General features: G+C 37.5%; 1 protein-coding gene across 1 annotated transcript in view; it reads right to left on the reverse strand.

Moving 5' to 3' along the window:
• The window catches only part of Rsrc1 (arginine and serine rich coiled-coil 1), a 288,071-nt gene that overhangs the window by 185,880 nt on the left and 76,425 nt on the right, over positions 1–25,766 (reverse strand). Inside the window, exon 4 of the mRNA XM_038348299.2 lies at positions 25,116–25,289. Coding sequence (XP_038204227.1) covers positions 25,116–25,289 — 174 coding nt within the window. The remainder of the gene's footprint in view (positions 1–25,115; positions 25,290–25,766) is intronic.

The following is a 25,766-nucleotide window of genomic DNA, read 5'->3' on the forward strand; positions in this document are numbered from 1 at the left end:
CAGAATTTTTGGTAAAGCAAATGGGTTGGGGGGAATTAAATAAATAAAAATTACTAGCCTGGCAGGTTATATGTCACCATGACACATATAGAGTCATTGGAAGACGGAACCTGAACGAAGAAAATTCTACCACTAGTATGGCTTGTGGGCAAGCCTGTGGTACATTTTCTTGATTGTTATTTGATGTAAGAGGGCCCAGATCACTGTGGGCAGTGCCACTCCTACACTAGTGGTCCTGGATGCTATAAGAAGGCAGGCTGAGCAAACTTTGAGAAGTAAGCCAGTAAGCTGCACCTCACCATGGCTTCTGCATCAGTTCCTGCCTCCAGGTTCCTGTCTGGATTCAGTTCCTGCCTTGGCTTCCCACAGCTATGGACCAGTACCTGGAAGTGCAAGATGAAATAAAAATCTCCTCCAACCCCACAAGTTGCTTTGGGTTCTGGTAGTTTATCATAGCAATAGGAATCCTAGGTCAACAGATGAATGGTTTTTTAATGCAGTCTGTTCAGATGCAATAGCTATAAATAAGAATAAAACTATGTCTTGTGCAAGAAAATAGACGCAAGTAGAGAGCAACATATTAAGCAAAATTCAGAATCAAAATGTAAAATACTGTATTTCTTGCATTGTGAACCTTAGATCATATACTCATATCAGACACACACATGACATAAAGGTTGATACATCAAACATATAACATGAAAGTAGAAATGAGACTAAAGAAACAAGGGGGGGAGAGGATGGGAATTGGAATAGAGAAGAATATGGTCAAATATATGATTTACTTATATCAAAATGTCTTTATAAAACCTATTACTATACATAAGTGATGCATGCCAAGAAGAAAATAAAACTAGGAATCTATTGACTTCTCTGGAAGATAGGAAGAAGAAAAAAGGATATTGTGATCTTTGTTCAATAATTAAGTCTCTATTCAGTAAGTCTGGACTAGAACCAAAGTCTCACAGACACAGATTTATTGTCTACAGTGCTAATAACTCCTCCAGAACTGGTGGAAACTGATTTGGTCAGGAAAATAGAAGTCTTAGGAACTACAATGGTTTTAGCCCTCCAAAGCTAAACTGAATCCAACAATACACTTTCCGGTTGGATTCTATTAGTATCTCCAGTTAAAATGATAATTATAGATATTTTAATTAATAATTTCTACTGATGTGGACAATGAAGAAACAAACGTGGACAGCACTGCCCAAGAGTCATATTTCTCAACCGTTAGGACTCCTTACACAAAATCCTAAAAGCACCGAATCACTCGTATGTACATTTCACTATCATCTTCATTTTGGCTTTAGTGTGAACATATATACACGTATACACACAAATAACATGGACACCATAAGAATTCAGTCACACTCAGAGGGGTACAGAAAGAGAAGGACGATAAGAGGGAAATAATAATAGAAGTATTGCAATGGAAACATGTAGAGAAAGGTAAATTTGACATTCAGGAAATTTGTAATAAAGGTGTTACTTGCATTCCAGGTGCCTGTGGAGGCCAGAAAAGGGCATTGGACCGCACTGGACTAGGGTGACAGACAGTAGTGAGCCACCATGTAAGTTCTGGGAATCAAACCCCAGGCCTCTGGAAGTGCAACCCATGCTCTTAACTGCTGAGTCATTGCTTCCATCTCGAGAAAGGAGTTGCTAACCAAGTATTTTACCATGGTATTACTATGGGCAAAGCTTAAGTGATAGTTCATAAAATAACATCAGGCACGCAGAGTGAAAAAAGATCTACTTGGCCATGTAACTTAACAGCTCTTAAAACCCACTACAAATCATCAGCCAAGAGAACTGAGGCCCAGTAAAAAGGGATCAAACTGGCATTTAATGTCTGTACTAATTAATGTTTGTACTAAATATTAAGGTATGACTTCAGCCACTGCATACTGAGGCAGGGATTTTGCAAATGCCCTTCCTCTTCTGATAATTCCCCTACTAGGTTCTTGTGATAAGTTGTTAGAAGATAACAGATATCTACTTGTTGTTTCTGTCAGAGTTGTTCAAGCAATTATTATTAAGAGGCAACTCACTAGTATTTCCAGTTTCTGAGACTGTCTCCCCCACTCTCCAAAATTAAAATAACTATATTCTCTCAGAAGCATTATTAGTCAGTTCCCTTCCCTGGGAGGTCTGAGTCCTGTTTTTATGGAGTCCTCCCACAAGCCTGTAAATTGCCTTTCTTTGACAATACCAAGTAACGCCATCTCTTCAGAGGTCTGAATTCAAAGTCTCAAGTGTGCATCCTTCCTCACAATACTCTTTTTCTTTTCTTTATTTTTAGGTTTCTTAAGACAAGGTTTCTCTGTGTAGCCTTGGCTTTCCTGGAACTTGCTTTATAGACCAGGCTGTTTTCCAATTCAAAGAGATCTGCCTGCCTGCCTCTGCCTCCCGAGTGCTGGGATTAAAGATGTGTGCCACCATGCCTAGTGCAATAGTCTCAATGATTTAAACCCCTTCTCTTTGTTTCCCTAAGCTTGGCATCTGTTACCTTAAGTTACTCTGTTGCCTGTGCTTTCTTCTGTATCATCTTCTTATATCTATCATCCCAATTCTCCACATCTCCATATTCTCCAGTCAAATAACCACAGATTATTTTCATTGTACAATATAGGGTTACATCTAACTAAACCCCTCATTAAGATGAATGTATAAGGTGGAAATGCATTTGATATACCTCACCTATCAAGCACCAAAGACTAAATCAGAATACTTCCATGAGCTTATACTGAGCAAATCTTCTACCCCAGAACCCACTGGTGTTAAATGTCTTATAGAGGTCTCACACAGTCATATCTCATTGTCACTAAGTACAAAAGAGCACAATCATTCATACTGCTAACCTCAAAATGATCACAATGCAAACAAAAGTCAAAGTATGGTTTTTACTGAACGTAACTCCCTTGTACATTATAAATGTATAAGATTTAAGTTGAACTAAAACAAGTCAAGGATTGTCTATAAGGAAGTTCATAATTTTCTGACTGAATCTTATACGATCCTTATTTTAAATATAGATATTACTCTCCTTAGAGCAATTTGTGTGTAGTGGGTAGCTTGGTATGAGCAAAAAGGTCACAGCATGAGTGTGGGGGTCCAACAGCAACTTTGTAGTGCAGAAGACAAACTCAGGATGTCAGGCCTGCATTGCTGGGAAGCAAGTACCTTTACTGAGCTACAATGCCAGCTCTGGTTGTTATTTTTAGTGTCTGATTTTACAGAGTTTAAAAAAGTTTTTAAGAACTCTCGTGGGGTTTTTATTACACTTCAGCATCCTATCCCCCTTTCTTTTTTCTATTAAGATATTTTTCTCTTACAACTCTTTTTGTTAAATTTATGCAAATATCTTGACAACTCACAAGCTCACCTTAATAATTCCGTCATAATCCGTCCTAGTGCCTTCTAAGAGCCTCTGGATCAAAAACGATGTAAACCTTTTCGTATTAACACAAGGCAACCACTTTGGCTCTGGGCAGCAATGGATGGAAACACCAGTGATGAATGAGAATGGAAGTTAATCAGGTATCAAGAGGCAGTGAGTCCAGCGGACAACACAGCAATGGACTGAACTTGCACTGCACTTTCCCGTTAGTATATTTATTTGTTATGTGTTGTTAGTCATAATGTGGAGACACAAAATCTCTACGTAGAAAAATATCCTCCTTTCAATAAGATACAAGTACACAACCCCACAACTTATAATATGTCAAAAGTCTTACCTTGCTAGACTATGTTGGGAAAACATTTCACTTAATGGCTAGTGTCCTCACTGCACTTATCTGCAAAGCTAGCCTGGCCCTCTGAAGCTAGGTATCTACCATAACAATCTACAGTTTCTCTTGTTGTAATGAGATATGTTCCCATCATAAAAAGAAAAAAAGACTAATTTTGTGAAGGTCAGAAGAAAGAGAGTAGACATTCAAATCACAATAGGTCTCAATATCCTATTCCACAGACTATGGACACAAACTAAATGTCCTCCAACCTGACAAATGAAAACATGTTACACACACACACACACACACACTATACCATAATATTCAGCTGTAAAGAAAAATGAAATCATGAAATTTGCAGGTTAAGAGATGGAACTAGAAAAAAAATCATACAGAGGGAGGTAACCTGAACTCAGAAAGACAAAGGTCATATGTTCTACCTCAACTGAAGTTCCTAGATTCAAATCTTTAGATGTGAGTATACAACCTGGGGTAAGTGCACAACGAGAAAAGTAAAAAAGGAACCATGTAGGGGGCAAGGAAATATAATAGGCTACAAATGATCTGAGGGTCCAAATGGGAAAAACAGGGGGTTTTAATTAGGAAGGGGAACGCTTACTGCTCTTTGGACTGGAGAGGGAGGGGGAGGGGAGTGCGGGAGAGGGAGAGAAGTGGGAGGTGGGGAGGAGGTGGAAATTTTTAATAAAAAATAATATAAAAAATTAGGAAAGGGAGATAAAGGCAAAATAACAGAAAGAATGTCTGAGAAAGTCACAAGGAATCATAGCATTAACTACCTACCTAAAATACTAATAATACATTAGTTTGTACATACATATACATACACAGTTGAAATAAAAATTTACCCCCCCAAAAATCTGATCTAGTGATGTTTCCCACAAAGGTCATAGACTAATAAAAGCCCTACATCAGGCATAAGAAGTCCCCTTTTGGGTTGTAGGTTGGAGCTGTCCAAGAGATCCCCAAAACATTACAGACTGTTGCTCTTGCCCTTGGTTGCCCCGCTTCTCCCAAGATGGAATGTAAGTCCCTATTGCAGAAGAGACAATGCAATTCAGACAGGACCCAGAAGACTCAAGCTGGGTATGACCTGAAAGCCTCCTCTATTCATGGTACCAGAAGGTACAATGCAATTTTCCAAAGGAAGGAAGCTATCAGCAGTCCCACCCAGTTATAAAGCCAATGAACCACAACGATAACCAGCTTGGCATGAGAACCTTAAGGATACAGTACTGGCATACATGTCTTGGTATGCAACAGCTCTCTAATTGGTTTTAAGGCTGACTCAAAAGAAGGAAATCACGTCTGGAACAGGAAACTTAGCCAGCTACCCAGGGTTAGTGAAGTTATGGATCTTGGAGAAAAACCAACAAGTGCCTCTTTACTAAACCAACACAATCCCTAACTATATTCTAAATATTTATCCATTTACATAAAGGTAAGTTTCATCCCTCATTAAGGAAACTGCTTTTAACAACAGACAAAGAGCATCACATAAAACTACAACTGATCAAAATGCCAATCTGGGAAACCCAGTTCCAATTGATGCATATGTAACACAGCTTCTGCACCTTAGGGATCAGTGAGGAAGAGGGGGCAGAGAGACTGTCAAAGCTAAAGGAACAGGAAGCTTGTTGGGAGATTGTGTCTCCTAGAAATATCAGAGAAGCTACATCCATGAATTCTCGTCAAGTTAGGAAATTTTTACTTTCTTCTCACCCCCAAAGAAAGAAATTGATCATAATAATTTCTCAGTTAAAAAAATTAAAAGTTCCTCTCTTTCTTCTACTCATACTTTAAAGCATTACTAAGTTAGAGAGGATACTCATTCTCTTTATGTTGTTTTCCAAGGTTTAAGTTAGTTGATGGCTGGCTAGCTGGCTCAGTGGATAAAGGAAACTATCTGGAAGTCTGGCCAACCAAGGAAACACTGTGGAACGAGGGAATAAACTCCTTGCTGCAGGTTGTCCTCTGATCTACCCACAAGCGTGTGTGCGTGTGTGCGCGCGCGCGCACACACACACACACACACACACACACCTTTTTAAGTTAGTTTTTATATTCTTCCCAGGAAGTTATCTGCGATGTAATGAACCACATGTGTTCACAGCTATAGATAGAAATAACTTTATTTTATTTTATTTTTTAACTTGCTGTACTTTATTTTTTTAATTTTTTTTTGTGTGTGTGCTATATATTTTTCTCTCCTCCCCTCTCTTCCTCGCCCCTCCCCTTCTACCCTCTCCCATGGACCCCATGCTCCCAATTTACTCAGGAGATCTTGTCTTTTTCTACTTCCCATTAGGTTAGATCTATGTACGTCTCTCTTAGGATCCTCTTTGTTGTCTAGGTTCTCTGGGGTTATGAATTGTAGGCTGGTTTTCTTTGCTTTATGTATAAAAGCCACTTATGAGTGAGTACATATGATAACTGTCTTTCTGGGTTGTGGTTACTTCATTCAATATGTTATTTTCTAGATCAATTCATTGGCCTGCAAATTTCAAGATGTCATTTATTTTTTCCCACTGTGTAGTACTCCATTGTGTAAATGTACCACATTTTTCCTTACCCATTCTTCAGTCAAGGGGCATTTAGGTTGTTTCCAGGTTCTGGCTATGATAAACAATGCTGCTATGAACATAGCTGAGCACATGTCCTTGTGGTATGATTGAGCATCCTTTGGGTTATACCCAAAAGTGGCATTGCTGGGTCTTGAAGTAGGTTGTTTCCTAATTTTCTAAGAAATTGTCATACTGATAGCCAAAGGGGCTGTACCAGTTTGCACTCCCACCAGCAATGGAGGAGGGTTCCCTTTATACCACATCCTCTCCAGCATAAGTTGTCATTCTTGCAGGTGTAAGACAGAATCTCAGAGTTGTCCTGATTTGCAAGAAATAACTTATATACTTAAAGTACTAGCAGTCCATACAGCAGGTGGGCTCACTTATTTCTTAGCAGTTACCACTTAGAATGGTTGCTGCCTTTGACTACAAAAGCACCTGGATAAATGTATCTTTCAAATTTGATAATCAATTAAAATTATATCAATTCTTTTTATTTCTGGTTCCTCATTTTAAACTGTGCCTATATTGTGATGTCAGCCTTGAATGAGAAAGGAAAACTGAGTATGGATTTAGCCATTTCTCTATTCCAAAATAAGAAATGTTGTGATTTCAAACTGGGAACATCAGTCCTGGTGCTCAGGAGATGTCATCGGCATAAAAGTCGGCTGTATATGGTGGCTTGTAACTATACTAGATCTTAGCCTAGAGAAAGTTTAGTTGGAAAGATGATGGGTGGACTCAGTTACCAGATATCCACACCTATGATCAAGCGCCAGAAAGAGAAGGGTCATTAAGAGAGTAATGGAAATCAGCAGAGAAAGGATGTCAGCCAACAGTGAGGAGGGAACACAGGAAGGTCAAAGGCAAAGGGGGAAATATCACTAAGAAACAAGTATCTACTAGATTTGATAAAACAGGAGGCAACTCTCAAGACCAGATCACTTAACTGATAGCAGTTTCACTGGTGTGGTAAGAACAGAATTTCATATGTGTTAAAACATGGATAGAAGATGAAGAAGGTAAATTAAAAAAAGATCAGCCAAAATTCTATTGAAATAGGGAGCAGAGACACTGAATAATACTGGAAGATAATAAAGGCAGGCTAGGGTTAAGGGTTATATTTCTTGGATTTTATTATTTAGTAGAGGGAGGAACAGAGTACAATCTGGGGAAGCAATTAGATATGGAGCAAAATGATACAAAGACAGTCTTCCATTATCAGTAAGAAAAAATGAAATTAATTCGGATAAAAGAAAAGCAAAGATAAAAAGGAGCTAAGGAATGAAAAGAGGTAAGATTCGGTCTCAGAAAGATGATATTTTAACAGGGAATACTAAAGTAGCTGATTTGGGATACAGAAGTCAGTGGAAATGAAGGGAATAAACACTAGCCAAACATGAGATCAGATTGGGAGTGTATATAATTGGTGAGGATAATTAATCTTGCTTGCTTTTATTTAATGGACAAAAATTATATGTGCTGACATGTACAACAAAATACTTTAATATATATTGCAAGAAAACTAAACTGAAGAAATTGATGTATTATCATCATGTTATATATCTATCATTATTGTGATTAAAAATATTTAAAATCAATTCGCAGAAATTCCAAGTGGAGAATACATTATTATAAATTACAGTCACCATCTCAAGCTCAGCTTCTTAACATTTTAAGATGTGAATCTTTTTTTTTTTAAGATGTGAATCTTAAAGTAGATGCTGACAACAGACGTAACTATGGTTGTAAATGACAGATGCTGGGTAATGGCAATACTATTAGCAAAAGTCTTTTTAGGAGTTTTTGTGTGTTTTTTTGTTTTGTTTTGTTTTTCAACACAAGATTTCTTTGTGCAGTCCCAACTGTCCTGGAATTCACTATGTATGCCAGACTGGCCTTGAACTCAGAGATCTGCCTGCCTCTGATTCCCAAATGCCTGGGTGTTTTATAAAACTATTTTTTCACCAACTATGGTGCTCCAATTATAAATAAGAATACCAATCCATCGATTGTACAATATTATATTACTAAAGGCACACCCAAACTTATAATTTTCCTCAAGAGACAATGGCTTTTGAAATGTTCAGGAAGATGCTAGGTAATATGATAGCATTTAAAAAATTCCTATAAATAATACACTCAAAACAATCAAAGGCTGAAAACTGATGGACTGAAAATTTGAAAAAATAAGTTCATTCTACCACTTTTGATACATATGATTAATTTTTAAATATAGGGGCTTTAAAAAATTAATATATAGAATGTGGGCTCGCAACCACAGTTCTCAGGATCCAGGGTTTGGTTTTGTTTTTTAACTAACCACTGGCACCCACATGTTAAAACTGAAAAGTTGCCTAGGATAAAGTGATAAACATGAGTCACATTCTATATGAACCCTTTGTCCTAGAGAAGACTCTGTGACTCCCAAAACCAAGTCTACATCAGAACCAGTGCTGAACACTGGGGTTCACTAAATGACATAGGACTTAGAAACTCCAGGTGTGGGATGAATCCTAATAGCGACACTAGGAGACAGGCTTCAACAAGTTGTCTATCTTCTAAGTTTATCTAGAACACCACCAATGGCAGTATAAGAAAGTGGAAAGCTAATAAAATTAGGACAAGGCATTGGCATGCTGCTCATTGTACTCCTCATTTCTCTAATGCCAAATCTAATGACTGGGAAACCTGTTAACTGAAAAACAAACAAAAACCCATCAGCTTGTAAACCTAGAAAAGTATCACTTGACAAAGTTATTAGAGAATATTTTGTAAGATTTCCAATAAACTGCACTGGGAAATGAGTTTCTTTCAGAAGGAAAATAAAGAAAAAGAAGAGCCAAGTTCCTTCTTCTTGTAGAAAAGCTTGATTATCTTAATAGTTTTTGTTTTTAATTTGTAATATCACAAGTAGAAGACAACTGAAAGACTAGAGGATTAACAATATTCTTGCTCTCACGCCGAGCTTCGCTCTTTGTCACAGAACATCATCACAGTGCATAATAGCAAACATTCAGAAATCGATGCTTTTCAAAAATACTTTATGGTCTACCTGCAAACACAGCCTTTAATATTTAACCCTCATTTATTTGATATCATGACCAATATTTTCTAAAAAGTAAATGTTTGTCAATGATATCTAGTTTTCCCACAGCAAAGGCAGAATCCATGTTTAGGTGATTACTGTATATTCTGACTTAGTTATCCGCAGGGTGTCTGCATGGGACTCCAACTACTTAAAGCCAGTAAAAAGATTACAGCTCACACTAACTGGATTTTCACAGCTCCCTAACATTCAGCTTGGATTCCTCATAGGCAGATTAAAAGGAGCAAAGCAAACAATAGACTTTCAAAAGTACAAGAAAACCATTTTTAAAAAGATATAAATAGTAAGTATCTCTTATGGTCCAAATGACAACGCAATTATACAAGAAAGTAGACATATTAAAAATAGCTTTAAATGTATAATAAAGTTATGTATATAAAGAGAAACTGCATTGGCTTATAATGAATATAAATCAAGAAATTAACATAACCAGAGAGAATTGTAGTTTTTATACTGAAATCTACCTTATAAAACATAAACGTTAGAGTCAGAGGTCTAGGTCTGCATCAGCGCAGAACTGGTATGTACAGGTTATCACTGAGTCCAATCTCCAGCTCCGTATGGCAGAGAGATTGAATTCAAGGAACTCAAGTGCTTTTTTACAAGTCAACCATTAGTCAAGTACCAAAATAACTCAACATATATCATTCTTTACTAGTGTCCTATCTTCTCTTCCTTCAAATCACTACAATGGCTTCCCAATACAAACCCTTCTGTATACATTATTTCCTCTATTACTTATATGATTCTGTGAAGTAGCTGTGTTTATTGGGGCCACTTTCCAGAAGGAAAAGAAGACGGAGAGATTAACTTGCCAGAGAAACCTAGCTAGTAATGAAAGAATGGACCTGAGGGCAGGCTTCTAGACACCGGGCAAGAGCTATTAATAAGATGCGACACTAAGCTTCTGTTTTTAACTCTTGCCACTCATTACACGGATCAACTGTTTTGGTTTATACTTTGTCTCCCACATAACATTTAAGCAGTTCTCCAACCTGCACCCTCAATGTGTCTCTACATTATCATCCTGTAATCAATAACTGGGAAGATTCTAAAGGCAGGTCACATCAAAATCCAAGTGATAACATTCCTTCTTTCTCAGATGCCACTAGGTGGAAGGCTTTGTTGCCGCTCTCAACACTGCCCACTCCAACACTCCTAGGTGCTCCCTGAGCCATCACGGCCTTCTCCTTAGCGCCGTACCTTTAGTATAAAATCTCCCAATCAAAACTCCTGGAGCACTTCATATATCTTCCTTCTATTTTATTTTTTAACCAGAATGAACTAAGGATTTTTTTTTAAAAAAATACACTTTAAAACATGTCATAGTAATTGCTTATAGTTTTATGAAAAGAACTGAGAAGAATGGCTAAGAGATGAATAAATAAGGGTACACAATCTTAGGAACTGATCTGGCAGATGAGGCATTACTGCACATATGCTTATATATAATATTATGTCAGTATGTCACTTACTGAGAAATGAAAGGAGAAGAGAGAAGAAAACAGGAGAAAAAGAAAGCAGAATTGGGAAAGGGGAGAACCAAGCAATGTTTGATATTTCCCTCTAATTTCCAGAGGAATCTTCTGGGCTATTAGGTGAAATTATACTTCTCCTAAAGTGTGGGGGGAGAAGATTATAAACGTATCTTCACAACATTCCTTGACCTCTCTTGCCTTAATTCTGTTTCTGTGTTTCCCTTTTCTCGTTCCTTTTTCTACCTCATTCTTCTCTGTTGTTCCACACAGCTGGGTTGTCACCACTTCAGGAAAACCTCCCTGGTTATCTACCCTAAGGTCTGTGCTTTCAGATGCATCCCTAGCACAACAGACTCATGCCACACTGTTCCATTATTAGTGTGCCTGACTCTAACTAGATGGGTGTTTCTCAAGATCAAAGACCGTGTCTTATTCATCTTTGCAATCTCCAGGAAGAACAATAGTGCCAGACTTGTTTTAACAGCATCCAAAGTAATCCACAGCACAATGCACTTATCTTTGCTGTGGCCCAGGGATCAGATCCCGTAGTGACTGTGATTTAATTATGCCATATGGGAGATATCGGTTTGGGCACTGTAGCCTCCAGTTTTGCAAATTTCTATAATTTTTATTTTGGAGTAAAATACCTAAAAAAAAAAATAAAGAACAGAAAGTACTTGAAAATCTGACTCCAGAGCAGAGCAGAACTCTCCCGAGTCTTACATTTACATATTTCTCTGCTTACTTTATTCCCCCTCTCGAATGTTCTAAAAGCCCTAGAAATTCAGCATGTCAAAGATGAAGTTAAGATCTTTCCCTTACATCATCATTTCTTTCAAAGTAAATCTAGCCCAGGAAAAAGTGACACCATTATTATGGTGACACAGACCAGAAATCTTAACAATTATCCCAAATGAGGTCAACTGACTGGCACTGATTTTCTAGTCCATATACTGATGTGTCCAATGCCAAATCCTTCAAACAAGCTACTCTTCCATCTTTCTCTGATTACTGCGCTCCTTATCTGGCTTCTCTTTGCCACTCTCATCTCTCTGTAATCTGTATTCCGCAGAGCAGCTGGAGTGATCTTTTCAAAACACTAATCTGATCATGTCACCCACCAGATTAAAACACTTCAAAGGTATCCTGTTATTCTTAAAATAGAGGACAAAATCCTTAACCTGGCTAACAAGATCCTGCAGAGGTAAGCCCCAATCTGCTTCTCTGACCCCATTTCAGACTGTGAGCCCCTTTTCTGTTCTAGCCATTTTGATTATTTTCTGTTTCCTATTCATATTAGTCTCCAACTAATCCAAGCAAGGGCTTATTTACGATAATGTTACATCTATATGCACTTTTAAGCCTGTTTTCTCTCTCTCTCTCTCTCTCTCTCTCTCTCACACACACACACACACACACACACACACACACACACACACAATCAGAAAAACACAAAATCAGAAACCTTAATATATAAGCAAAAAGCCACTAAGAAAAAAAAAACCTGGTCAAACAAAGCAATATGAGACCAGAAGTCTACAAAAAACATCACCGAGTTCATTTGCTGTTGGTCAGGGGGCCAAGCCTTAAGTGAGAATCTTTGGAGAAAACTAAAACTATATATAGAGATAATTTAAAATAACTTTTTCATGTAACCTTTCCACCATTATCCCTCCCCCAACTCTTCCTCACCTCCCCACCCATCCAATTTCATGCCCTTTCTTTTCCTTTCCCTTTACAAAACAAGCAGGCTTAAAAGCATAATTGTGTAGACCTATAAGGAGTCAGTCCTTAGAGAAGGTACTAGGATATGCTGTGAAGCAGGAGAGAGAAGTATGAAGTTGGCACTTTAGTTTATTGTGGGAAGATGCCTTTCCGTAATTCTAGACAATGTAAGGTGTTATATTCACAAATTCCCAGCATGCGCTATGGAAAAGATAGTTGCACCATCTATTCACAGAGGAAGGCCATTAGGCTCGCTGTACTCTAAAACGGTGGCACTGCTTCATTTGCCTTCTGAATCTCACTATTTCATAATGGAATATGGAATAACAGGGGAAGCATGACAAATATTATGACTTTGTTGGAATCTTTGTGATTAAATAAAAATAAATTAGGAAAAAGAAAGAAACAAAACAGGCAAACAAAAGAAAAATAAAGAATAAAGAAAAAATCAAACAAACAAAAAGCACAAGAAACAAAAACAAAACTCATAAAAACACAAAATCAGAAACCATAATATATAAGCAAAAGACCAGTAACACAAAAAACTGCCCAAACAAAGCATTATGAGACAAAAGTCTACAAGACTATCATTGAGTTCATTCTGTGTTGGTCATCTACAGCTGGGCAGAGGAGCTACCCTTACACATGGTTTGGATACTGTGATAGTTTGAATGTAACTGGCCCCCATAATCTAAGGAAGTGGCAGTATGAGGAGGTGTGACTTTGTTGCAGTAGGTATGGCCTTGTTAGAAGAAGCATATCACTGTGGGGGTGGGCTCTGAGGTTTCCTGTGTTCAGGATATGACCCAGAATTTCAGTTGATTTCTTGTTGACTGCAACATGTAGCACTGTCAGCTACTTTTCCAGCACCATTTCTGTCTGTACGCCACCATGCCCCACCATGATGATAATGGACTGAACCTCTGAACTGTAAGTGAGCCACCCCAATTAAATGTTTTCTTTATAAGAGTCACAGCAACAGGAATGCTAACTAGAGGGTAGGTGGGGTACTGCTGTGATGGGCCTGACTGTGATTTTGTTAGAAGGAATATGGACCTTGGGACTTAACATTAGAAAAGCTGTTCAAAGCTTTAAGCACTGCTTAATGGGCCATTTTAGTAGAAGAATGGAAGACTGTGGTGTTGAATGTGATTTGATGAACTGGGGTAGGGAGGGGTGCTTGCTCAGGAGGTTACAAAGGAGAAGAATTTTAGTGGGCTGCCTAGAGATCATGACTGTAGTGTTTTGGTGAAAAAAGTGGCTGCATTTTGCCCTTGTCAAAAAGTTTGCCTGAGGCTAAACTGAAGAGTTTTGGATTAATTCCCTTGGCAGAAGAAATCTCAAAACGGCCTAGTATAGATTCTGTTGTGTAGTTATTAATGGTAACTCTAATGAAGAATTATAATGAAAAGCAGCAAGTTGAACAGGATAAATTATATAATGTAAAATTTAAGGAGAAAAGGAACACCAAAAAGTTGAATGGAACTAAATCCTGTGTTCAAGGAGATAAACAGATTAAGAAATGGAGGAGTAGTGACCTCGGGGCAAGACCCACCCAGCTAAAATTCCAATTTGTGCAAAGAAACTAAAGGAAAGCTTAGAGCTAGGTGCAGTGGGTGCTTTAATCCCAGCACTGGGAAGGCAGAAATTAGCCCAAGATCAGGTCCCATAATCTCTCCAATCTCAGGCAACCCTGGAAAGCTCCTCCCCAACGCTATGTAAAGCCTGTTCGTGCACAGTTCTTTGCTGCTTCTCATCTGAGCAGAGACAGCCACACTCTTCTGTCTTTCCCAATAAGTCTCTTGTGTGAGGTTTGTCGTGTGGTGTGGCTGTGCTGTTCCTCAGCTCCTGACTACCAGGATACTTTTCACCTCTTAGCTGTGCCACCGGCAGTTCTGGACCATGTGGACAGGAATGATGCGTTCAGGACAGAAAGACATATACCAGAAGGAGAAGCACTGTTTCAGAAACACATAAGAGCAAAAAGAAGAGACAAGACTTTTTATGATGAATAGCAAAGCCTTAAGGAATGTGTCTTAACTTACTTTAAATAATAAAAAGAAAGAAGGATAAGAAATTTGTTTTTCTGAGACTCTGGTATACAGGAATAAGATAAAAATTTCTATTCCAGTAACAGTAATCAACATAACTTGGATCAACTCTTTCTCACTAAGACATTCTGGAAACTGACTATTCCTTATCAGAAATGCTAGAGAGCAGAAGTATTATGTAATTTTTATTTTAGAATATTTACGTATTTATAGGAACATATATAACATTATTAGTATACCGTCATTTTGACTACAACTAGCCTATGACTACCTACATTAAGTAAATGAGAGGGATTATCAGACTGGGTTAAAAATAATATACACATCTATATACAAGAAACTAATCTCAAATAATATATAAAAGGCATGATACAAGATGGACAATGACTTACCATGTGCGAATTGATGAAAAACATTGCGAGTGGCTATATTAATACAGGCAAAAAGTGTGAAGGGGAGAACGGGGGGAGCTCGGAGGAATGGGGTGCTTGGGATATAGGAAGGGTGGATATGGGAGCAGGGAAGCATATATCTTAATTTAAGGAGCTACTTGAGGGTTGTCAAGAGACTTGACCCTAGAGGGGTTCCCAGGTTTCCAGGGAGATGCCCCCAGTTAGTTCCTTGGGCAGCTGAGGAGAGGGAGCCTGAAAAGGCCAGTTCCTATAGCCATACTGATGAATTTCTTGCATATCACCATAGAACCTCCACCTGACGATAGATGAAGAAAATGACAGAGCCCCACATTGGAGCACTGGACTGAGCTCCCAAGGTCCTGATGAGGAGCAGAAGGAGAGAGAACATGAGAAAGAAAGTCAGGACCGTGAGGGAACCTCCATCTGGCGACAGATGGGGAAGGTGACTGAGCCCCACATTGGAGCACTGGACTGAGCTCCCAAGGTCCTGATGAGGAGCAGAAGGAGCAAGAACATGAGGGAGAAAGTCAGGAACGTGAGGGGTGCGTTCTCTCATGGAGACGGTGGGACAGAACTAATGGGAGATCACCAACTCCAGTTGGAATGGGACTGATGGTTCATGCGACCAAACCCGTCTCTCTGAATGTGGCCAACAGCGGGGGCTGACTGAGAAGCAAAGGACAATGGCTCTGGGCTCTGATTCTTCTGCATGGACGGGCTCTGTGGGAGCCTTCTCAGCTTGGTCGATCACCTTCCTGGACCTGGGGGGAGTTGGGAGGACCTTGGTCTTAGCATAGAGTGGGGAACCCTGATGGCTCCTTGGCCTTGAGAGGGAGGGAGGGGAGGTATGGGTGGAGGGGAGGGGAGGGAAGGGGGAGAAGGAGGGGAGGAAAAGGGGAGGAGGAGGGGAGGAGGAGGGGAGGGAAGGGGGAGGAGGAGGGGAGGGAGGGGGGAGGAGGATGGAAGGAGATGGAAATTTTTAAATATAAAAAAAATAAACCATGAGAAAAAAAAAAACTACTAAGGAGATGAAAATTCAAATAACCAAGAAGATACAAACTTAAATGTATATAAGGCAAATAACCTCCCCCTGCAATGGAATGCTCAAAAATCCAAATACCAAAACCTAAAACTAAAAGAAAAAAAAAAGAGAGATTTAAGGGACAAGTAGAGAATTCAAAGCATCTATTAGTAACTGTTGAGGAATGCACAGAAATGAGTCAGGAAATAAACAATAGAAAATACCACCTTGACTTGATCTGCCATTTATATAACATATAACCCAATTAGTGCATAAAATTGTGGAATGCTCAATGGGACTGACCATGTCCTGATTTATAAAGGAAACCTGTGGTCATTTGTAAGAACTAGTCTTACAATAGTTTTTATCATAATGGATTAAAACCAGAAGTCCATAATAAAGACATAAAAGGAATATACATTAGGAATCTATTATCTCACACCTAAATAATTTACATAATAAAAGGGAAATTACAGCAAAAATCGAAATATTTTAGATGGAATGATATACGAGACTACGAGAATTGTTATGATGTAACAAAATTAGTGCTAATTTGGGAGAAGCAGCTAAAGCTATGCCTAGGAGGGCATTGATAATATCAGATGCTGCTTTAGAAAATAATGAAGTCAAGTCAATAATCTACGTTCAGGAATAAAAAAACAAATACAAAATAAATGAAAAACAATAAAGCACAGCAATCTATTAAATAAGTAAAAAATACAAAAAAGTCAGTGAATTCATAAGTCCTCTAGCAATAGTTAAAAGAAAATCAAGATATGAGAACACAGTAAAGGCATATATGAAGAAGACTGGGAAGTTCTCTGTAGTTTAAATGAAACAAACCAGTTCTTTGATCACACAAAACTGTCACACTAACATAATGGAAATAGATCATTTGAATAGATGTTTCTAAAAGAATAATTATTAAAAGAATAGATAGAATCCCCTATCTATAGAAAGAGCCATACTAAGATGGTTCTATATGCTAAACCTATCTAACATTTTTTAAAAAATTATTAATTCTAGATAATCTTTCAAAAACGAATACTTTTCACCTTATTTTATGAGGTAAGCATACTTTGATAACAAACCAAATAATGAATACAGGAATAAATGAGCAAATTGAATCTAGCAACATGTCAGAAGAATGCATCCCAATCAAACAAAGTTTATCCCAGAAATGCAAGAATGATTCACTATTCAAAAGTAAAGGAATAAATGAATCAGATCAGCAGCTGAGAGAAAAAAGGTATAAGGTTGTTCTTGCAAGAAATACAGTTGACAATATCAGCAATCACTACAAAATACACATGCTAAGCAAAGTACAAACATGAAACTTCTTCAGTGTACATATTATGGTTCAAAGGAAATACCTTCCACAGATTCATGCATGAACATATGGTATGCTCCTAGTGATGTTATTTGTACAGGTATCCTACTATTGGAATAGGCCAGGTAGAGGAAGTAGTCAGTGGAAAGGCTAAACCCAATGCCTAGTTCTCTTTCTCCCTCCTTTCTGTCTATCAGAAAGTGAAGAACTTCCTCTTCCATACACTTTTTTTTTGTTCTGCTTTGTGGGCCAATTAACCACGGACTGAACCCTCTGAAAGGATGAGCCAAAAGCTGACACTTTTCCTCCTTTAACTTATTCTTTTATGTATTGGGTCACAGTTGTAGAAAAGAAGTTAACATAGGATATCAAGAAAAAGATTACGGCTATATCTTTCATCATGATAAAAGACTGAAAGTTTACCCTCCAAATTAGGAACAAAGCAAAAGACAATGATCACCATTCACAGTGACTAGAACTGGAGGAGAGGGGTTGATGTGAAGATGGCTCAGCAGCTACGAGCACTTGCTACAATTGCAGAGAAGCTGCGTTCGCGTCTCATCATCCATATCAAACAGCTCACAACTTTCTGTAACTCAAGTTGGTCAGCAAGAACACCCCAACAACACATGGCCTATGCTTACACTGATTATAGACACTAATAAAAATAAAACATGATATAAAAATAAAAAAAGAGAAAGAACAGAATTGGGAGTCCCAGCCAGAGTAATAAGGCATGGAAAATAAATGAAAGTAATATAACAAGTCAATCATATCATTCAAAAGTGTTTAAATCCTTACTTCATTTATCTAGAAACAGCATCTAAAATAATCTATTGTTCATTATATAAATGTATACTTACTATGATCTAAATAAATACAATTTTGATCTAGTTAAAGAATTACAAAATTCAGAGTTGGTAAAACTCTAGTTATAGCTAACAAAAAGGTTACTTAGTTTACGCTTGAGAAGCAGGGAATATTTTATGAATGAATTAACATCTAAAAGATAAATTGGAATGAGAAAAGGCAGAGTAAAAAGTATTTTATTTTATGCTGCGGAGGCAACCTTCATGAAGACCCAGCAGTGAGGACAAAATATAGTTCTTGATGGGAGCAAAAAAAAAAAAAAAAAAAAAAAGGAGGATTAACTGGTTTGATGGGATGATTGATATTTGTGAGTTATTGTTTGTAGAAAACTGTATTGGTGCTGATTCTTGTATATTGATATATTGACCATTTTATGTGAGTATGCTTCTACCTCTATTTATTGTATGAGAGTATGCTTCTACCTCTGTTTAAAATGATTGTTATATTGAGATATTTAACATATTGCAATGTACATTTCTACCTCTGATATTATTTATATAATGACATTGTTTACATTTGGAGATCATTGTCCTCATTTATTGCACAGTTGTTTATTCTCTTAGTCTTCAAATTAGATAGGTATCAAGAATTATAAATCAATAGTCATATATGTTTGTCATATTTATATTTAGGATATTCAGGTCTTTCAGATAAATAAAAATTATATTTAGTATAGATAATATAATCTTCAACCTCTTCGAAGAGCTGTAGAAAATGGCCTTTAATCTAACCTAGAGTTTTGTATTTTTGAGACACAATCACTCCTGACAATACTGCTCTACTCCCGAGAGAACGTTGAGCACCAAAGACACTCCACTGGGAGCTTGTCTTCTTCTTGGCAAAATTGGCCTTTGGGCAAAGAAAAGCCCATACTTCAACTACTGACAAAGATACAAAATATCTACAAATGGATAAAATAGGATTGTCTTATCTTGCCAAGACAAGATAGGATAGTTCTACTAAAGGTTCCTTGCCTTTAAAAACTGGTATGTCGGTTGTGTTAGGCCTTAGCCAAAGTTGGTTGCCTCAACATTGCAAATGAGACTTTGGGTGATTGCACAGGTAGTCAGTTGTCTCTGTCATTTGTTGCACATTTTGGAAGTTTCTCATTTGTACTTCCTGGTTGCTTAAGTAATATTACTTCCCTTCTCAGATCTTTGATGGGGTTAAAGATTAGATAATTGTAGCTACCCTCTACATTATTTAGACTCCTTAAATCAGAATGCTTAGTAAAATTTTTGTTATATGTTTCTTGCTTAATATTGTTTGCTGTTTGTAATTTTATATTTATTATCTGTTCCCATTGTATATAGTCGTATTTGGTTTTAAATCTGTCTTATTTAGACAAAAGGGGGAGATGATGGGGGAACTAACCAATCCCTTTGTCTGAGGGGCGTGACCCCTCAGGGGCTCCAAATACCTTTAAAACATCCCTGTACCTTTGTTTCTCTCTGTTTCCTGCTCTTTGCTGGAACTTTGGTTTTGTATAAGTTTCCCCTTTTATTAAAGCTGAATATTTAGCCTAGTTAATTCTGTTTGTTGTTCATTTACGCCGCTTCAAGTCCTAGTTTGCGTTCTGCTGCTATGATAAAACACTAAGCAAAAGCAATGTGAGAAAGGAAAAGGTGTATTAGGCTTACTCCTGGTATACCATCTTTGAGGAAAGACAAGCTAGAAACTTAAGGAAGGAACCTAGAGGCAGGAACTGAAGCAGAGACCATGGGGAACCACTGCTTATGGTTGACTCCCCATGACCTGCTCAGTTTACTTTCTAATACCAATCCAGGACTCCCTGTCCAGTAGTGACACTGCCTACTGTAGGCTAGGCCCTTCTGCGAGGATCAAGAAAATATCCCGTGTATATATGCCCACAGGCCCCAACATGAGGAAGTGCATTAAAGGGCCACAGTATTAGGACGGTTGAGATGCACTGTTTTAAGGCTTTTCATGGCCAGACAATCATCTTAATAAACACACACACCTACACAAAAATTCCTGCCATTAAAGCCTTCATCAGGCATAATCCATGTTAAATTTCATTTGAGAAACTATGTAATAATTGAACTATACTGATATAATGAACAAGAGAAAGGTGTTGGCCCGAGGGAGAACTAATGAAGCTTTTATCTATTTTGGCTTTTGTGCCATAATATGTTCCGTTTCCTGACCTCATCTTTTTGAAAAACTGACAAGTTGTTTAGCTGAATTAAACCTAACACTCAAACTTACATAATGGGAGCAGGGTGGTGCTGTTTCATTATAACATAAACATATACCCAATAATAGGCCATCGCTGTGAAAACCAATAAACAAGGAAATCGCAAAACCTTTCATTTGAAAGAGAAAAATGCACACATTTCTTTAAAGATAGATTTATTTACCCACTTAACAAAACTGCCAGTGTGAAGTTCCTTCTGTCACGATGACACATGTTCAAGGTATACTACTTTCTAACCAAACATTTACCCTTCGCCACTGGTGAAAGGCAACAAGATCTTTTTACAAAGTCTCATCTTTTTCAATAAATTTTGCATGAAAACATGTTATCTTGGCACAAAGTTGCCTGCTGTCACACTGGAAGTGTGATAAATGTTTAATGAAAACAACACCACACAGCTTGGTGTCAGACAACAGCTATCACACAGCCCTGCTTTGATCCAAACAGACACTTAAAAGGAGTTCTAAGCATGCTCTGCACCCCAGAACTCTATAACCTATATGCAAATTGGAGTAAATTAGCATAAGTGACTTCCTGCTGCATAAAGAAGTAAGAGGTAAGGAAAAACATGACAGGCTTTGTAAGTATGCAACTGCTGTCAAAACTCAGAGTCCAGCTTTCCCAAATCACTTCCAACATCCTCTGCCAAACATCAGGGAGAGGGGAGAAAATACGTTCTCAACAGGAATTACACATGGAACTCAAAGGTGCAAGCACTGGAAGGATGCCAAGGTAGATGCGACCCGTATACCCCTAAGTTATGACTGTTACATTGTAATAGTACTCTTATACCGGCTTCTGTACTTACAGCTTTTAAAGTACCAAATCCCCATTTCACAGAAGAGTCAATCGTATAATCAGAGGGCAATACTTTACTTAACTTTCTCAGAAAGTATAAAGTTCCGGAAGTTATAACATATCATTAGAATGTATAAACATAAGTCCAAATGTCTGAGCAAAGTATTCCAGAAGTCTTAATGCATAACCTAGAACAATATCTTGTCTACTGAGGCACTAGTAAGGAAACAATGGTGAAAAGCCTCTACAGAGCAGGTCCGGTTTAGAAAAACTAACTGTTCTGCCTGAATTCTAACTAGACTCAAATTAACATGACAGTGTTGTAGTTGATAGCTTGCTCTATTATGTGACGCTGCAACACAACACCTCAGACCTGATCCTTTACAATGAACAGAGACAACTGGCATGGAGGTTGGAGGCCACGGAGACAAATATGGCTGGCTGGCTTCTAGAAAGGCTTTCTTTGCTATTTCGTGGGAGAAAAGTAAACAGAAGTCAAGAAAATACTTCAAAAGAAATCGACTACTTCGGTAACAAATCCAATTCTGCTATAATAATATTAATTCACTTAATAAAGCAAAGTTTTCTTGGCTTAGCTACCTTTTAAAAGATCTCTTGTCCTAACAATACTGTACCAAATCTCCAAATATCTAACATAGGACTTCGGTGGGCTGGGGAGATGAGACATTGAAAATACATCAGTATTCAACAACCACTGCAAAAGCAATTCTTCTTTTTCTGCATAGTGATTTAAATAATGATTGACGATGGATTTAAATTAAATCCATTTATATTCTATTCTTGAAGATGGCACTATGGTTTCAGAACAGTAGAATGGTAGCTATTTATTTATTCATACACAATTTTCTAAAATGCTCTGAAAGGTATTCTAAAGCAGTTAACTATGTATTATTGCACATGGATGTGAAGTTGATACAGAAACCTAAACTACTAATCCATGAGTGATGCCGGGATGCATAAGTTCAGCATCAGCACAACAAGCTGCATGCCCTGTGAGATTACAAATTTCTGAGTATTGTCTCTCAGTAACAGTTTGAGATATAAGTGGCAAGATACCCCTAGTGAAACAATAATGGTATTTTGATCATGGAGGTCACCAACAAAGGTCTCATTGGACTCAAGTCCTGTTCAATAGGAAGAAATACATATATGGTACTCTAAACCCAGTAAACTAAGAGTGGCCAGAAGATCATAGACCTCAGAAGAGAATCTATTACTGCCATTTTCCTTAACTAATTTAATTTCTAATTTTATTCCAAATATACCTACAATTAAGTGTGTCCCTCACCCCTATATGGAGACCACTATAGAGATCCACAAGTAGCCAAAATTTAGAGGGTAAGTGATGATAGAGTGCCAAACCCCGATGAGACATCTGCAACTTAATTATCCCACCTACGCCTCACAGAATATTGTGGAAGGGTGCCAGGAAGGACTGTAAGAGCCAGCGGACTGGAGCCCTGCTTTGAGATGTCTTCTGATATCTTCCACATATGAGAGGGAAGGTGAACAGAACAATCTCAACAATATGGCTCCCCATACAAGGTTTGCATAATGACAACGTAAGTTGACATGCCTACATGGATAAGGGAAATTCCACAAGATTTCAACCTTGATGAAGAATTACAGTCAATGGCTGCTAAGAGAAGGAAAATCAATTTTTTCCAGGGATAAGCTACCACATAGGTTGTCCAATTCCAAATATTCAGTCCTGGGCACATGTACATACGAGTAATACTAATGGGACTCAATATGTTATACATACATACAATTTAATAATGATAGTTAAGGAAGCAGTCATCAATGTGGGACAGAGTTGTGGGGAGAAAGAGAGAGAAGAGATTTAGATATGTTTATGTATGAAGTTCTCAAAAAACAGTTTAACAAAATAATGTTATACCTTATTTCAATACAATAATAATATTAAATAAAATGTTTTCATGTTACAGAAATTTCATCTTCTAGGAACAATTGTCTACAAATAAGATATAGTTAAGTTCTTAAAATTTAAGAGAAAAATGAACAGAAACAAGAAAAACTTGTACCAATGTTTAAAAGATAAATTATTCTTACAAAGCAAATGTTATACCATGTAAAATTTTTAAAGTTAATATTTTTAAACCTTAATAAAATCTTGGATAAGATCAGTTTCTTTCTCTTATTAATCATCATATCATTTTAGAAGAAAAGGCAACTGTCCTTTAGACCCTGTAAACCAATACCCCTCAAGTTCCTATTAGATTCCTTAAATCTGCACATAAGCAAAGTAGGCTACCACAACAAGTAAGTCAACTCAGAACACATAAGAAATTCATATAATAATCATTCAAATATTCCAGGCTTACAAAGCTATTAACATTTGCAATTTGAAAATAATTTTTAAGAATCATCTTATCTCTTTTTATCTTAAAAATAAAAGGCTCTTTAATGAAAAAGTTAACTCCCAGTTATACATTCCCTTCTCTCTAGTTTTATTATTACCAGCCAATAGACTTATGAATCTAATGGTAAGAGTGTATCTTGTTTTGCCACTGATACACTTTATTTTGCTTTGCGCTTTAAATTCCACAGTAAGTATATCACAGGCATTTTAACTGCATTGATAAGTTTCTGCATTGATAAGTTTCTGACACCATGACCTCCTCCACAATGATGGCCTAAGCCTTTAACTGTGACCCAAAAGAACCTTCCTTTCTAAAGCTGCTTTTCTCAGCTGTTTTGACATAGCAATGAGAAGAGAAATTATATAATATCTAACCCCTATCTCTTTTCTTATAATGTTCTAAAACTAGAATTTGAATTTTCCTAGGATAGTCGTGGAATGGTCAAGAAAAAAATTACATCTTTTAAACTTTTGCCACAAGGTTAACATTTCAAAAAGTAAATAAACTCCAGCAGTTCAGCCAGAGCTTCATATCATCACTGTAAATGTGACATAAAAGCTGAGGACAGAAGATGCAGAGCACAGCCCAGGAGTTAAGAGAACTTGAACGTCTAGGAGATGACCTGAGTTCAGTTCCCCGCTCCCAGTTGCCAGTAATTCTAGCTACAAAGTATTACATGCTCCCCTCACACCCTTCCTGGCCTCCTCAGGAACCAGAACACATGTGTACTGTCGTAGTTTGAATGTAACTGTCACCCATAATCTCATAGGGAGCGACACTATGAGGAGGTGAGGCTTTGTAGGAATGGCCTTGTTGAGGAAGCATGTCACTATGGGATGGGCTTTTAGACCTCCTATGCTCAGGATACCACCCAGTGTTTCAGATGACTTCCTTTTGCCTGCGAGATGTAGGACTCTCAATTACTCCTCCAATACCATGTCTGCCTGCATGCCACCATGCTTCCAGCCATGACGATAATGGACTGAACCTCTGAAACTACAAGCTACCACCTCAAGAGTTGCTGTGGTCATGGTGTCTCTTCACAGCAATAGAAAACCTACTGAGATATGCTCATACCCCATATCAACACATATGCATAATTTAAATTTTTTTAAAAAATCTTTTTAAAAAGTCAGGTAGAGACAAAAAGAACAGAAAAGAATGTAAGAAGAGTTACATGTTGTTATTAAAATTAACTTATTTTTTAGAGAATAAAAACTTCAAGAACCATGCAAAATATTGGCAAGCCCTTACCTTCTATTCCTCTTAAAGTAATTTACCCACAAAGGCAGGAACAGGAAGAAGCTCAGAGAGAAAGTTTAGTTTGCACACTGCTTGGCATTACTAATCTTCACTCCATCAGCTCTTATCAACTCACCCCCGTTTGACACTGTGTACTTCTTTGTCCTTGCCTTTGTCCTTCTCCTTGTCCCGTTTCTCTTTGTCCCGTGCTTTGCGCCGTTCTCGGTCCCTAGACCTACTACGAGTTCTTCTATGGCTGGATCTCTCACTGCTTCGACTATGGGAACGTGGACGAGGTCTTGACCTGGACCTACAATGAACAGATTTTATTAAATAGATTTAGTCTGCCTTGAATTAAACATTCAATTGACCTTTTAAATTAAAGTATTTAGTTTCAACTCTAGAGCCAAAAATTAATTGTGCAATGTAAGTATATGAAGGATAACCTACACACGATCACACTCACTTAAAATTCTATGACGAAATCAAGATGATGAAGATTTTTAAGGAAATTAAGGTTCAATTAAAATGCTACAAATAGGATAAAAGACTGTCATGTAAAATGAATAAGAATTAAGAACATAATCTTAATAAGTATAATTAGTTAGTAACTTCTACAGTATAAATTTCCTGAGGAAGTATCTTCAGGTGTATGGGTGGAGAAGACAGAGAGAAACAAAGAAATGTGTGATTATAGATATATAATTTAACTAATCATCTGACTTTATGTACAACATATGACTTTAGATACAACATGCTATGTACCTAAACTTTATAAATAAAACCA

The sequence above is a fragment of the Arvicola amphibius genome, chromosome 11, assembly GCF_903992535.2.
Source record: "Arvicola amphibius chromosome 11, mArvAmp1.2, whole genome shotgun sequence".
NCBI classification, from domain to species: Eukaryota; Metazoa; Chordata; class Mammalia; order Rodentia; family Cricetidae; genus Arvicola; species Arvicola amphibius.